This window comes from Pelodiscus sinensis, chromosome 3, assembly GCF_052426305.1.
Source record: "Pelodiscus sinensis isolate ZL-2025 chromosome 3, ASM5242630v1, whole genome shotgun sequence".
NCBI lineage: Eukaryota > Metazoa > Chordata > Testudines > Trionychidae > Pelodiscus > Pelodiscus sinensis.
The window spans coordinates 6,761,654-6,778,445 of NC_143054.1; the positions used below are offsets into that span (position 1 = coordinate 6,761,654).

General features: G+C 47.1%; 1 protein-coding gene across 6 annotated transcripts in view; it reads right to left on the reverse strand.

Moving 5' to 3' along the window:
* EXTL3 (exostosin like glycosyltransferase 3) overlaps positions 1-16,792 on the reverse strand; it is a 221,695-nt gene that overhangs the window by 11,115 nt on the left and 193,788 nt on the right. For all 6 annotated transcript variants that reach the window (XM_075923258.2, XM_075923261.2, XM_075923259.2 and 3 more), the window contains one exon: positions 4,189-4,316. In XM_075923258.2, coding sequence (XP_075779373.1) covers positions 4,189-4,316 — 128 coding nt within the window. The remainder of the gene's footprint in view (positions 1-4,188; positions 4,317-16,792) is intronic.

Below are 16,792 nucleotides of genomic sequence, written 5' to 3' on the forward strand. Positions count from 1 at the left end.
AACCCCTAACAACAGCCTAGTAGATGGAGCTGAAAAAGAAGACCGCAAATAAGTAAGGATAACAACAAACCAGGTCATGAGATCAACATTTAGTTTAATTGCACATACGTAAAAACAAAAATCACACAATATTAATTATTTTTTTAAAATCAGAAATGTTATTGTCATGGAATTTTCTTGTGGAACCCTTATTTTCACTTCGCGGAACCCCGGGTTCCACGGAACACGATTTGGGAAACACGGCTTTAAGAGGTTCACTGGCACACAGCTGCTTAATTTATTATCTGAACAAGAGCCATGTGAGCACTCCCTCCTGAATGGCCTGCGTAGGAAGAGGCAATCCTTAGCCCTAAAAAGTTACAGCCTCCGGTATCCAACGCAGTAGAGGCAAATAACGCAATTCTTGGGCACAGGTTCCGAGACAATGGCTCAGACTGCAGGTGTAACAAATAGCGCTTAGGTTTTTCAACACACTTTCTCTTGGGCGGGCGAACGCCGGTGGTCTTTGCAGGAGATGTGTGTTTTCGGAGGGACCGGAACCCTAACACCATGTGCTAAAGAGAGCGATTTTCTCTCACGGCTTTCAAGCATAAACCAAAGCCGTAATAAGGCACCGTGGCAGGGTAGAGAAGCATCGTCCCTGTTTTACAGCGAGGGAAAAGGAGACACGGTGAGGGCAAGCGAGTGACCCCGGATCGCTCAGCAGGGCGGCGGCAGAGTTGGAGTAGAACCCCAGGGCAGAGCCCTGCAGCAGGACTCAAACCCGATGGGGTCTGACTACCTCTGCTGGGTCCTGGGAAACAGACGAACCCTTGCCAGCTGGCCCTTTGAGGACTCCTGGCCTGTCGGCCTTTTTCCTGCCTCCTCATCACCAGGCATTGCAACCTGGTGGCAGAGCACAGCTGCACTCCTTTCCCCTCTTCCGCTGGCTGCCTGGGCTCTCGGATTCGCGAGGAGAGGCCCAGACGCCAATCCCTGCTGGCCAGAGGAACCCACAAATCTGCTGGGCCAAGACCCCGCCTTGGAAACAGGCCTTTCGGGGAACAGATTTACGAGCTCGTTAGCTAAATGACTTCAAGGTGCAGCCCCCGGAGCCTCCCACGTTTGCAACTCAGACTCCAGTAGAGCCTGCCTCCCCAGCAGGAGCGGGACGGGGACGATCACAACGCGCCAATGACAGGACGTTCGGGGAAAGCGAGTACGACCCCAGCCAATGTGGCAGAGGCAGAAGAGATGTGCAGGGGGATGCTGTCAGGGAGGGATTCAGGGCTGCCGGTGGTGCCAGGCAGGGAAAGACGCGTTCCCTGAGTCATGGAAATGCATCAAACTCACCCCCGCCAACCTCCCATGCTGCTTCGGGTTTTCACAACGGCCGCCAGTGGAAAATCCATACAAGGGACAGTAGAGGCCCAAAGCTTTCCCCATCAGCACCTACATGGAACCAGGTTCCAGAGAGATTCCCCGTCTTTCTGCTTCCTGGCTGGCTCGCTGCCACCCTCTACAGACCAAATTAGATGTGTTCTGCTGATGTCATGGGTGTACACACCACGCCCAGACAGGCCATCTTCTAAGTCAAGGATGGTCTAGATGGTGCTTGGTCCTGCCATGAAGGCAGGGGACTGGACGCAATGACCTCTCAAGGTCCCTTTCAGTTGTAGCGTTCTATGACTCTAGGAGTGGGAGGGGGAGTTTAAACCCCTTGCTCGATTCAATCTAGGAACTCTCTGCTGACTTTGTCAACAAGGCACATGACTTGGAGGACGTATGAGAGAGATGTAGATGCTGTGGAAAAGGCCAGGCCAGGCGTAGTCTATTTTCTGCCCAGGTTCAAATGCCATGGCCAAAGGTTAGACGCCAGAGGACACTGCAATAACCATGGTGATCATCATTAATGAAATAGCAAAACGATTTTGTGAGCGGTTCCAAAGCATCGGGCAGTCCGGATTTGGCCGCGGGGCTGCCCACTGGCTATCCCCGGGAGAGACCATCAGCTCATGTCGCAGAGGCTGCTGAATAACCATCAGTTGGCAAAAGCTTTTGTCACTACCCACCTGAGCTGGATCTGACCTGGTGGCACAGGTGGGAATGGCTAGCGACCCTATTATCCACCCCCGAACCATCCAAGTCCTTGCTGAATAGAATCTTTAATGTTGCACTTGCTGACTGCGAGAACCTTAAACTTCCCTCCGCCGCACAGTTTGAGTGAGATACTTAGAAGTATTTTAACGTTGGGGAGCGGGGCTCTTGGTCAGGTCTAAATGCTTAAGAATCACAGAATCCCAGGGCTGGAAGAGATCTCAGGAGCCATTAAGTCCAGCCCCCTGCCCAAAGCAGGACCAACCCCAACTCAATCAACCCAGCCAAGGCTTTGTCAAGCCGAGACTTAAAAACCTCTAGGGACGGAGTTTCCACCACCTCCCTATGGAATCCATCCCAGTGCTTCTCCGCCCTCCTAGGGAAATAGTTTTCCCTAATCTCCAACCTAGACCTCCCCCACGGTAACTTGAGACCATTGCTCCTTGTTCTGCCATCTGCCACCACTGAGACCAGCCTCTCTCCAGCCTCTTTGGAACCTCCCTTCAGGAAGCTGAAGGCTGCTCTCAAATCCCCCCTCACTCTTCTCTTCTACTAAATAAGCCCAAATCTCTCAGCCTCTCCACATAGGTCACGTGCTCCAGCCCTTAATCATTTTGGTCGCCCTCCGCTGGACCCTCTCCAATGTGTCCACATCCTTTCTGTAGTGGGGGGACCCAGAACTGGACACAATACAGGCAGTCCCCGGGTTACTTACAAGATAGGGACTGTAGGTTTGTTCTTAAGTTGAATTTGTATGTAAGTCGGAACTGGTACATATTGTAGGGGAAACTAGCCAAACTTTTCTCCAGAGCTCAGTTTTATTCTCCCACACCTCACTTCCCTCAGTCCTTTATTCTCAAGCTGAGGTGTCTGCTGAGAAAAGCCGCTCCGCGTCTCCCTGGTCTGCTGGGGGGGGCGCTAGCTTCACGTCTCCCGGGTCTGCTGGGGGGAAGCAGCTAGTGCGGGGTTGCCTCACCCCGTTTGTAAGTAGGGATCCGATGCAAGTCGGATCCATGTAACCCGGGGACTGCCTGTACTCCAGATGTGGCCTCACCAGTGCTAAATAAAGGGGAATAATAAGCAATGATCACAATAATTATGGGTAGGGCTGGTAGCACCATGGGTATGTCTAGACTACAGGGTTTGTTGACAAAAGTCCACTTTTGTTGACAAAAATATACCTGCGTCTACACTAGCACCAAGTTCTGTTGACATAACGTTGACAGAACTTGGCAGTTTTGTCAACAGTGGTAAACCTCATTCTACAAGGAATAACGTCTTTTGTCAACAGAGTTCTGTCGACAGAAGGCATTATTACATCTATACTGTCCTTTGCGTCTACACTGTCATGTCGACAAAGCGGCTTGCTTTGTTGACAGAACTGGATGTAGTCTAGATGCTCTTTGTTGACAGAAGCTCTGTCAACAAAACATCTTTTGACAAAAGCCTGTAGTCTAGATGTACCCCATATATGTTCAAGGCTGCCCAAAGGTTCCCATTATAAGACCCTGTTTTCAGTTGCTTATAACATTGTCAAACTAACTATTCAGGTTGAAAATTCCCCCCCAAAATGGTTCAGCTGTTTTCTGAGAACAGGATGAGGGGAAAACACGTTGTTTTGTCCAAGGTAAAAAACTGCAGTGACCTTTTCTTGTGCAAAAAGCAGTATGTGATTTTGTAGTTATAACAACTGCACAGGCAACCTTGATCTGGCATTTCCTGACATTTGTGCTCTCGACTTTGTAACCCTATTAACACTGTTTTTATGTCTAAGAATAATAAAGACTTTGTATTCATAGCACCTTTTACTCAAGGATCTCCAAAGCACTTTAGGATTACTCATTAACAGAGCTCGCCAAGCGGCAGCAAGCCCTGCTCGCCAGCCGCGCTGTTCTGCGTTCTTCGCGTGAGCAGATTGCTCTGCACCGGCTCTTCCAGGTTGTAATCGACTCACCACGGGCAAGTAGATTACATTATTTGTCGAGCCCTGCTCATTAAGCTCACAATTGTCTTCTCTTACAGGGAAACGGTTCTCAACAAGGTGAAGCCAAGCATGACTGTGTCCGGCCCTGAAGCAGTCCCCGACCCCAGCCAACCCCACACGCCACTCACCGGAACCCGAACATGATCTCGTCATGGCGAAGGTGGGCGTCGTCGTCGATAGACAGAATGGCCTCTGTCTCGATCTCATCCCATGGCAGGAACCTGTTGTTCAGACTGTTCTTTTCCGTGCGGACAACCTACCAAACATACAACGGTTATAGCTAGCCATTCACCAGTCTGACAGAACAGCTCGAGAGACACGGGCAAGCCACCGCAGCAGCTGCAATTACAGGGCCACATTTCTATATAATTCTATGCAATTTGGCCCCGTACTTCATAAGCTGTAAGGTCTCTGCTCCCACGATGAACTCAGTGAATTCCAGCTCCTCGAATTGCTGATTTTCGCCTGTCTTACTTGGTTGATGGAGCCTCTCCACATTAAGGGGCACATCCTTTGGCAGGCATGAATCAGATTAATTCCCCTGACATTAGATGGAGCCAATTTACACCAGAACATAAGAACGGCCATACGGGATCAGACCAGATGTCCATCTAGCCCTGTATCCTGCTCGCCTACAGAGGCCAATGCCAGATGCCCCAGAGGGAGTGAACAGAACATGCAATCATCAAGTGATCTCTCTCCTGTCACCCATTCCCAGCCTCTCATGAACAGAGGATAGGGACACCATTCCTACCCCTCCAAGGTAATAGCTAATAACCTCCATGAATTTAACTAGCTCTTTTCTGAACCCTGTAAAAGTCCTGGTCTTCACAACATCCTCTGGCAAGGAGTTCCACAGGTTGACTGCATTGTGTGAAGAAAAACTTCCTTTTGTTTTGTTTTAAACCTGCTACCTATTAATTTCATTTGGTGATTCCTAGCTTTTCCTTATTAATTTTCTCCACACCACTCATGATTTTATAGACCTCTCTCATAACCCCCCCCCTTAGTCTCCTCTTTTCTAAGATGAAAAGTCCCAGTCTTTCTAATCTCTCTTCATAGACTTGAAGGCCTTCTGAGGTCTCTTCTGGTTCTAAGTGGCACCCATTCCAAACCCCTCATTATTTTTGCTGCCCTTTTCTGAATTTTTTCCAATACCAAGATACCTTTTTTGAGATGAGGAGACCGGATCTGTGCACAATATTCAAGAGGTGGGCATATCATGCATTTATATAGAGGCAATAAGATGTTCTCTGTCTTATTCTCTATCCCCTTTTTAATGATTCCTAACATTCTGTTTGCAGCTGCGGTTCGGGCCCCGCGTTGTTACTCAGAATCATTATATCAAGCTCAACATTTTACTCACTGTTTCCCATCAATTTCCTGACAATCTATAAAAATAACTGAATGGCTGACATTAGAGATGAGGAAGGTCCGTGAGGACTGCTAGCCCATACCCTGGCTAGTGAAGGTCTGACCTTGCGATATATTTTCCAGTGTTTTGTCCAGTCTAACCTTAAGCATATTGTGGGATGACGTACCCTGCGATCAGATCGTATAAATAAATCTAATTGTCACACAGTTTCCCCACATATTCATCCTAAAATTTCCCTTTCTTATATTCATTCCATTTCCCCAAGCTCTATACTCCTGAAAGTATATATTAAATTGCTCCTGCTTCCTCGTCGATTACACTTTCAAATATGAACCTGCCTCCAACACTCTTTGTTATTCACCCCTCGCCTAATCAAGCTATAACTAATTCAGTTCTCTTAGGTCTTCCCTCCTGAGATCCATCTCTCCAGCCCTTTAATCATGTTCGGTTTCTCTCCTCTCAACCATCACCCCCCGTTTTAAAACCGATAGCCCGCAACCTGGTGAAAAGAATAAAGCATCAAGGCAATCAGACTCCATTAAATAAGATTACATGCGATCATATGAAAAGCCACACTGAAACCATTCGCAGTGGAAAGTATTTGTATCAGGGAGCTGTGTGACAGCTGGCGTGATTAAAGTGCCATGTAATGCCAGCGTTCGTGCTCTCTTCTGTCAATAGCAACTGGGGGAAAAATGGAAGGCTCCACAGAAAGGCATTAAAATATTTCACCAAAGATCCATCAAAAACACCAACGATTTATTGCAGAGAGTGAACACATTATGCAACTCGAAGCGGGAGTGTATCACAGCCAAGCAGGCAGCGCTCACGCAGCAGACGGGCTGTCTATTCAATTAGTTCGCATTGGAGGATGCTAACCACACAGAGACACACACTATGAGAAGACGGATTTTTTTTTGGCGGGGGGGGGAGGGGAGGTCCACGGCAGTGAAGTGACAAAACGAGAACAGCTTTTGTGTTTCTGTCAGGCCTCATTCAGCGGATACAAACAGATGAGCTCAACAAGCCGTCTTCTATCAGGGAACTACCTCCGATGGCAGCTTCCTACACAAATCCCGCTCGAAGTGGCTCTGGAGGAGGGTCGCGGGTTTAGATTAAGCCAGAGAGGGTGTTCAAAGCAGAGGGAGCAGCATGGATAAAATGGGGGTTACAGATTGGCACGGTCACTTGGTAAGAGACAGGTTGTGAAGGGCTTAGGGCCTGACCATGGGGCAGTGGAAATACGGCACGGACGGAAGTAGCGGGAGTCAGAAAGGCGAGCGAGTAGGAGGTTTCCAGACTCCCAATGGGAAGCCGCAAGGACCTGGACAAGAGTGTGAGCCATGTGGTCTGGGACCAAGGGGCAATCCTAGCAATGCTACTGAGGCCGAAGAGGTTGTAGCCTGAGCGTGCGGGACAGGCGAGAGGGAGGAGTCAAGGATGACCCTGGGATGCAGCTCTGGGTGATAGAAAGGATCGAAACATCTCTGACTGGCCGTGTCGCTGCCCTGAGCAAACAGCTCAGCTGATGATGCCCCAGGAGCAAAAATGACTCTGCAGGAGCAAAAATGTATTTCAGCCGATGTGGCACTGAGCAGGCCCGGCAATGGCCTGGAGAAAGTCGCCTCTCAGAGGAGAGGCAGCACTTTCGGCCGTCAGGGGGACGTTGCAGGACGAAACTGCCAGTTGGTGCTTCCCGGCTGCTCAACGGGTCACCGGATATTGTCCGAGCCCTCGCTTTACAGGAATTCGGCACAAAGGATGGCAGGCATGGAACAGCCTCGATAAAATGACATTAGGGATGTTAAATATCGGTTAATTGAATAGTCGAGTAACCTCATGAATTCTTATCGGTTACTCGACTATTCTTTTGTCCCCGGGGGCGGGGCCAGCAGCCAGTGCATTCCGGCCTCACTCCTCAGGAGCCAAGTCCCCCTCATGGACTAACTGCCTGTTGCCCAATGCTGCTGCCTCTGATAAAGAGGCAGCAGCATGGGGTGGCAGCAGCCCCTGTCTAGGGCACCCGTGAGCTCCCAGACCTGGCATGAGCTGAAACTGAGCTGGGCTGCCTGCCCGCGTGCTCCTAATACACTTCAAATGTAGAGCTGCACCGGGGGTAGTCCTGGACCCGTCGCAAGCCAGGAGTGAGCCAGGCTGCTAAAAAATTTACTGGTCGGGGGGAGCAATGGGGGTGGGGGGGTGAGGGAAATGCATGTAGTCTATAGCATTCATCTATAAGCTTTTGCTTACTGGTTAATCGACTACACTATTGCATCCCTAAATTACATGCCAAGAAAAGCCTGTGCGTCGCAGCCAGCCGTTCAGAAAAATCAGATCTGGGAGGAAGTGGAGGCAGAGAAAAACCACCCTTCTGTCTATTTAATTGAGAGCTATTAACTCCCATCTCCAGCCCGGTTACCATTTCTCATCTGATGTATTATTGCATTTACAGGGTTGCAACGTTAGCAGGGGGATGCGAAATGCCTCAGTGTGCTTCCTCCGTCCTACACATTGTGGATGCCTGTTCCTGCCTGCATTCTAACAGCTTTGCTCCCTTGCACACCAGCTCCCGAGGGATTACTAAACAGCTAAGTCAGTGTCAGGCTTGGGCAGCTATTGTAAAAACGGCTGGAGAGACGCTTTCAAAGTTCATGACGTCGGTGAGAGCTTCTCCAGTAAGCTACAGCCTTGTGTTCCGGTGGGAGCCATTCATCAGTCCGTACGTCTGTTCAACAATACTAAATGGGTTTCACTCCCTTATGGATGTCATGCTGCATTATTACAATAGGCCTCATTTTCCCTGGTCGTGTCTTGTGGGAAAATCCTGGCCATCGGTGACTTGGGAAAGAATATTTTCTTCCTCTCTGCAGCACTTGACTTGCATTGCCTGTGCCTAAGTAACGAACTATACAGCCAATATAATTCCGGTAGGGAGGAGAACATATTGATACACTGCACATCTCGCCCGTACAATGGGATGTCTTATCTTAACGATGTCGGCTCGCCTGCAAGCCTAGAGAAGTCCTGTCAATGATTCTGGTGGGAAGTAGATTGAAACCACAGAGAACTATAAATAAATTTTTAATAAATTAATGCAGATTGCCTATCTCCTAGAACTGGAAGGGACCTTGAAAGGTCATCGAGTCCAGTCCCCTGCCTTCACAGCAGGACCAAGTACCATCCCTGACAGTTTTTGCCCCAAATCCCTAAATGGCCTCCTCAAGGATTGAACTCACAACCCTAGGTTTGAATGATTACCGCTATAGCATCAAGAGCGTGTCAGGGAATTTACACCCTGAGGCGCTCACAAGCTAAGTAGGCAATGGAAGGATGAAAGAAGCAGGGAGGAAGAACAGCATCAGGCAGAGAGAGAGAGAGAGAGAGAAGTTTCTTCTAGGGATGTGAATGGGTAACCGGTTACTCACTAAGCATCACTCTTAATGGTCAACTGTTACCCACGGGAGGTCCCCATCTTCTGCAGGCAGAGGGTTGCTCTAGCCCTGCGGCATGGTGGCTGCTTCAGCCCAGCTGCGGTAGGGAGAAGGGGCCCATGCTCCAGCTGGCCCTCCCTGCTCCCGATTAATCAGTTAACCGGTTAACTAATCAAACAGGATTTACATCCCTAGTTCCTTCTCCCTTCCATAAGCAACAGGTTGACTTCACACCTCTCTCACTGGCCTGCTAACCAGAGGTCAACGTAAAAGACAAAAACCATAGAAAAGAATCCAGGAGCCGTCTGGGGAAAAAAACCTCAACACGCTTCCTCTTCCCAGTGCTGGAAGGTGGCAGGGCTGAATTTCTGGCCAGGACACTGCTCCAGGACCTCATGGACGGGGCCTTGGCCAAATACAGCCAAGTCCTTCCATTGGTTGGAAAGTGGGCCTATGTTAGATCTGGACTTGCTAGTCTCTCCAACGTTAAAGGCTATTCAGATCCCGGGGGCAAGATGGACAGTTTTTATCCACGTCTTCCGCTCCCCAAAGCATGAGGCTGTTGGGATCTGGGGTTTGACAATTGTCCTGATTTATACCATTTCAGGATCATATTTATACCAGCTCACAATCTGGCCTACTGCCATCTGCTGGTCAGTGGCTAGGCATCTACGTCTGGGATGCTCCCAGTAGCTAGAACCCTTGTGGGCAGCCTAAAAGTTCCACAATGAATGCCACGGAGCCTGTTCCTGTGGAAGCCAGCATGACTGGCTGGCTGGGGAAGCTTGCATTGCTGCTGCCCATGCTAGACCTGTCCAGCGCTGACAGTCCTTCGCCTCCCAGCTGTCTACCTTAGAGCAAAGACAACACTGAGTAATTAGGTTTCTCCAGTCACTCCTTCATAGCATGCTCTTAGAAGATTAATTAGTGTTCCGGTGTGTGCTTGGGCGGCCACCCAGGAGAGTCAAATGCCACCTAGCTAATTAGCCCCACAATATGTGTTTCTATTGGTAGTATGTTGTATAAAACCTCCACCCAGTCCAGTATAATGTGGACGTAAAAAATATAACTTTTTGTATTATAAGCCATGTAACTCGCTGCTATTGTAAGCCATGTAACTCTCAGTTGTTCTAAGTCGGGTACGTTTCCGTCATGGTGAGCCATGTAACTTTCTGTTACTGTAAGCCATGTGACTTTTATGTAAAGCTTCAAGTTCTGCAACTTCTCGCAAGCTTTGTAACTTCCAGCGATTGCTTGTACAATCTTTAAGCTTTCTATCCTGTGACAAGGGAGGGCGTGGGGAGTGTGTAAGTGGTGTGAATAGGGTAATGTCTGCGCCTCTGTGGAAAGGAGCCGGGAGGCTACAGAGAGGAGCCAGGAGGGGTCTGATGTAATCTTTGCTTGCACTTAAAGGCAAGAAATGGAGGTGCAGCGAAGATGAGAAGAAATGAATATGCATGAGGAAAACGAGGTCTGGGCGGGCCTCTCAATGACAGACACAGAGAAAAAACTTAATGTACATGACAGAGGTCACCCAGCTCACTAAACAGAAGAGCACGCAAACCACGGGTCGTACGATCAGCTCGCTGGCCTGGATTCGTGACTGCAGGCAGAAACACTGGACCCACCAACCTGGGCCTCTTTTGCTATCTCTGAGCAACTCGTTAATGCACGTGGCACCATCATTCTGCTCTGTCCGGTTGCATCATTTGTGTGTCTGCATGTCAAGAGATCTGGTAGGTCTCATTGTAGACCTCCCTGTCGTGGCAGTGCCTGTCTCTACACAAATGATCGAGATGACTTCAGATCAGTGTTCTCTCTAACCTTTTTCCATCTCTGTGTGGAATAAATTTTGTTGTGTGCACCAAGGCATGTGGAAGGATATGCACCATGCTACCAGATTTCACCAGTGACCAGCCAAGGGTTACACTTACACTGATTGATTCAATGCCACTTTTGGATCAAGCGATAAGGGAGTGGAACACACACTCACTTTCTCTCTCTCTCTCGTCCTCTGGCCTGGCAGGGGACAGTACAAGATGTCTTTTCCGAGCCAAACTTACCTTGACATTGGACTAAGAATTTCACATTCTCCCCATCTGACATCTGTTGTGACAGCTGACAGACGTCAGCCGTTACCTCTGTCCCAGCAATACTAGTTCTCACTTTGAATTTATACATTGCATCCATGGGCCAGCGAAACGGACACATTATACATTATTAGAGAGAACAATACAACTATGAAGAAAGCTTGGGGGGAGGAAACATTTCCAGATGAAGTAACTAATTTGGCCGAAAATGGTGCCAAATTAATTAATATAAAAAAAGTCTCTGAATCAAATATTATTTCCTTAGATTCCAATGGGACTGTAAAAAGAATCCATTGCAGTTGTTGGGCATGAAATGGACATTACTGGTATAAATGTATGCCGTAAATTGTTGGGCTGAATAAAAAACAGAGGTTATTATACCAGCTAAGTAAAAAGTCAAGGTCTCTCCCTTAGATGACATTAAGCGAGATTTAATAATTCCTCATGGCTTAGTCACAAAGCTAAAATAAAACTAAATGGCACTCTGCCCTTCTAGATTACCTTCCTCTATGGGATCCCAAAGTACCTTCCTAATTTTAATTATATCATCCCATTCTGGCGTTCATGGGGGTAATAGAGGCGGCAGCCAGATACAATGTGGCCCGGGCACATACATTGGCAGACAAGGATGGATGGGCCGTTACAGTTGAACAAACATGATGGAGATCTGCAAAGTTTACAGATTCAGGAGGTTTAAGGCCAGAAAGGACCATTACATCACCTAGCCTAGTCTGTACCTCACAGGCTGTTCAGTTTTACCCCCATTACCCCAGACCGAGTCCAACAACATGCGTTTGGCTAAAGCATCTCTTCCAGAAAGGCGCCCAGCCTTGATATGGAGACATTAAGAGCAGGTAAATCCACCACCTCCCTGCGCAGTTAGTGTGACTAACCATTGCAACACACTATTCAAAATCTGCACCTAAGAACATCAGAACAGCCATATGGGGTCAGATCAATGGTCTATTCAGCCCAGTATCCTGTCTGCCGACAGTGGCCAATGCCAGATGCCCCAGAGGGAGGGAACACAACAGGTAATCCTCACATGATCCCTCCTGTCACCCATTTCCAGACGAACAGAGGCTAGGGACACCATTCCTACCCATCCTGGCTAATGGCTTTTGATGGAACCTAACCTCCATGAATCTATCTAGCTCTTTTTTAAAGCCTGTTAAAGTCCTAGCCTTCACCATACCCTCTAGCAAGGAGTTCCACAGGTTGACTGCACTGAGTGAAGAAAAACTTCCTTTTGTTTCAAACTTGCTGCCTATTAATTTCATGTGGAGACCCCTAGTTCTTATATTGTGGGAACAAGTAAATAACGTGTCCTCATTCACTTTTTTCAAATCAGTCATGATTTCAGTTTGTCTGGCTTCAGCTTCCAGCCACTGGTTCTTGTTCTGCCTTTCTCCACCAGGTTAACGAGCTGTTCATTACCCACTATCTTCTCCATGCCAAGGTATTCATGCTGTATAATCAAGTCACTTCCCAATCTGCTTTTTGACAAGCTAAACTGACTGAGTCTCACTAAGGCATTTTTTGGAGCCCACAAAAGTGATTCTCTTTTCTGCACCCTCTCCACTTTCCAGTGGTTACACACAGAGTCACATGAGAACCTAGTAAAGACCCTTCTCCAACAAGGCACTTTACGAAACCAAGGGGGTTATTTACATGCTTAAAACTAAGCTTTGCTAAAGCATCTGGCTGGATTGTGCCCAGAGGGATGTGGGCTTTGTGACAACAGAACCGTTTAGTAGGCTGTGTCCCATTACCCAGGGAGGAGTGAGATAGATGACAAGAAAGATGAATTTGAGTTCAACAAAAGGCTAACCTCCTCACAGCAGCTGTTATAAACCCAACACTGATCAAAGTACATACATTGTGCTCACTATCGGCACGCAAAATGGAAAAAAATTGTATCGGTACAAAATTCTGCCGGACTTTTGACTTTTAGTTGCCTTTGTCATTACTTTTGTCTCTTCCCTAGGAATTTCCCTGTAATTTGTTGCTTGCAGCTTTAGTCATACATAAGCCATTACGAAAAACGGTCTCTGGATCTGGCTTTTAACATCTTTGCTGCTGTTTAAATTAACCAGTGCAGTGTCTGGCAGAATTCCTGGGATCAAACAATAGCTCTGATGCAGACATTTTTCCACATTTGATGGATGAATGCAACTCTTGACGACCAACTAGTTAGGATGTGTCAAACTGCTGAGACATGGGCTACAAGTTCCTGATCTTTTCAACGGTCAGCAGGTCAATCCATGTATTTCACTCTAACTCATAAACCCACAATGCTAAGGCCAACTAGTTTAAGATGAATTGTCTCCTTCGGTCACTCACAGGTATGCTAGCCAAACAGGTCTTTACAACTGCGCACAGATGTGGCAAAGTCAAGGGAGTAATCCAGAAGCTGTCTTGCAGCAACGCTAAATAAATCAACACCAATCTGTTCAAATTCTTCTGTGACAAGAGTGAGGTTTGACACTTGGGCTTTACATGAAGCTTCACGTATAATGTGAGGGTAAAACCATGAAGCGAGCCTGTGCCCTGGGAGAAATTCTGAAAGTTCAGGCTTGCTGCCAAAGAGCAAACTCTACAAGACACTGGGAACTTCATCACTAAGCCCTGGTCTTTATCAGGAAAAAAGAAAGCGGATTTCTTCCGCACGTTAGCCAACACATGGTCAGTAACACATGGGACAAGCCTAGTGAAGACAAGGCAACTGCATTTCTCATATAGGTTAAGATTGAGGTAAACCCATGGCTGCTCCCTAGCTAACACACTATGACTGTGTCTAGACTGGCATGATTTTCCGCAAATGCTTTTAACGGGAAAGTTTCTCCGTTAAAAGCATTTGTGGAAAAGAGCGTCTAGATTGGCACGGACGCTGTTGTGCAAAAGCACTTTTTGCGGAAAAGTGTCCGTGCCAATCTAGATGCGGTTTTGCGCAAGAAAGCCCCGACCACCATTTTCGCCATCGGGGCTTTTTTGCGCAAAACGGTTCTCAGCTGTTTACACTGGCCCTCTTGAGCAAAAGCATTTGCACAAGAAGGCTTTTTCCCAAACAAGAGAGTCATTGTATTTGCGGAAGAACACTGACAATCTTACATTAGCTCGTCAGTGTTCTTGCGCAAATTCAAAGCGGCCAGTGTAGACAGCTGGCAAGATTTTCCGCAAAGTCTAGACGCAGTCAATAAGAAAATAAACTTTCCCTCGCTATTATGGAAGCACTCAGAGAATAAGCATGTTAAATTGAGTACATGTTCTGCTGAGTGGTTCTTTTCAGCTTAGGAAAGCTAGGAAGGGACAGACAGACACCGCGATGATCCCCAAAAGCAGTATCTACAGGTCATTCTTCCTTTCCTAACATGGTAGGTAGCATTAAACAGCAGCTGCTTGACCCACCAGCAGTGGCAGCATTTCAGTGGTGGACGAAATAATCCACTGGGCTTAAGTGTGATTTCTGGGAAGAAAGGTGCCACTATAAACATCATTTTCTGATTATTTATGATCTCTGGAAACAAGAACTAAGACTGGCCAGACCAAAAGTCCATCTAATCTAGTATCCTGCCTGCTGACAGTGGCCAATACCAGATGCCCCAGAGGGAGTGAACACAGCAGGTAATCATAACGTGATCCCTTCCCTGTCATCCATTTCCAGACAGAGGCTACCAATCCTGGCTAACAGACATTGATGGACCCAACCTCCATGAATGTATCTAGTTCTTTTTTGAACCCTGTTAAAGTCCTGGCCTTCACAACATCTTCTAGCAAGGAGTTCCACAGATCGACTGTGCGCTGAGTGAAGAAAAACGTATTTTTGTTCGTTTTCAAGCTGCTACTTATTAATTTAATTTGGTGACCCCTATTTCTTATATTATGGGAACAAGTACATAAGTTTTCCTTATTCACTTTCTCCACACCAGTCATGAGTGTATAGACCTTTATCATATCCCCCTTAGTTTCCTTTTTTCTAAGCTGAAAAGTCCAAGTCTTTTTAATCATTCTGGCTTGGACAATTCTTCCTTTTGTTTTGGAATATGGGTACCACATCTGCTTTCCAACAGCATCCTGGTTGTCTTTAGATTTTTCAAAAGTAATGTTTAGTGTCAGTCAATTTGTTAGCTAATTCTCGAGAAGGTCTGCTTGGTTAGGCATTTACACCGTGCTTCTCTCTCTGGAATCCGGGCAGACTGATATGTACATGTTCAGAATTAGTTCCTCACCTGCAATTTAAGCAATGGGAGATTGTGGAATCTCCATCACTGGAGATATTTAAGAGCAGGTTGGATAGACATCTATCAGGGGTACTCTTGATGGTGCTTTGTCTTGCCGTGAGGGCAGGGGACTGGAGTCGATGACCTCCCGAGGTCCCTCCCAGTTCTAGTGTTCTGTGATTCTATGTTCCATAATAGCTACTTTTAGCAAGTCTTCATATTTCTATATTTTTCTTGTTGAGCACACAGTTGAAGATCACCATTACTCCCCTTCTCATGTATTAACAGATCTCTGTTTCCCCTCTTGCTTCCTTTTCCCCTGGCAATATTTATAAAAGCTCTTCACATGCCCTGTAACCATTAGGGCTAGAATTGACTTTTTTCTGCAGTGCTCAGCCACCTCCAACCCAGACCCATCTCTACAGATTTGAATTAAGAGGATTAACGGACTATTTTAGCACTGCATCTCCAGAGGTCTGAAGGAGAGTTTAATTGACACCATCGTTTGCTATCAAGATAATCAGAAACAGCACAGGCTGCCTGTGAATTAGCAAAACAGATGTATTTCAAAAATACGCATAATTAAATAATGCAACATAAAACCACCATAAATTATCCCCCCGACGCAATAAACTCCACACAATATGACACGAGCGAGAAACCCTTCGTTAGTTTGATATTATGTCTATGCTCGTGATGTGTATAAAGACCCATGCTGCTGTTAAACTACTTTACCCAAGATCAGTGGGTTGACGGTCTTAAAGACGAGAGAACAGCTTGCCAGAGGAATAAAAGTCATTATTATTCATTTCTGTATGGATACAGCTGTTGAACATCTCAAAAGAAACAGGGAGGAGAGGAGGAATCCAACGTGTTTAAATTAAAGTTTAATGGTTTGTGTCTAACCAACCCCCACTCCTTGCAAAAAAACCAAACCACCCAGACACATTGTTAAGAAATTTAATTGCAGTGGCTGCTTGCTTACATTGATTCTACCATTCTTGGGCTTCTCAGGACAATTTTAGGGTTCTGTTTTGCCACTGACTTCTTACGTTTTTCAAGTTCCAATAACTTGCAGTGGGTCTTGTGTGCCTGAATCCCGCCAGAGGTGGCTGGCCCCTTTAGATGGAGGCAGGGACCAGTGTGCCTAGGACCGTGGTGTTCAACCTGCTAGCCACACATGGCTATTTGGCTGGTGGAGTGTGGCTAGTTTGCTAGAGCAGCAGGCACTATAGTGGCTACTGCTTCAGAACTGGTTGGTCACCAGGGGCCTAAGATGACCTACGTCACAAGGAATAAGCCCCTCTGTGCAGAAGCAAGGCCCTCAAAGCAGGTCCCCACACCAACCTGGGAAGGCGAAGGTCACATCCTGGAGGAACATGTCTGAGCCTTACCACTCATTAGTGCCTCTTAAAGGAGCTCCTGACAAACAGACTCAGCTCTGACTTCCCTTAGAGGCACCAGTCACGTAGTGACAATACCACTGGCACTTTCGACCATCTATCTTCCCGATGGTCTACTGTACTTCAGGAGTCTCTTCTGTAGCTGAGCCTGCAGCTAGCACTTACTACTGAGGTGAGTTATAATAAAACCACTTAAAAACAACAAATAGTCCA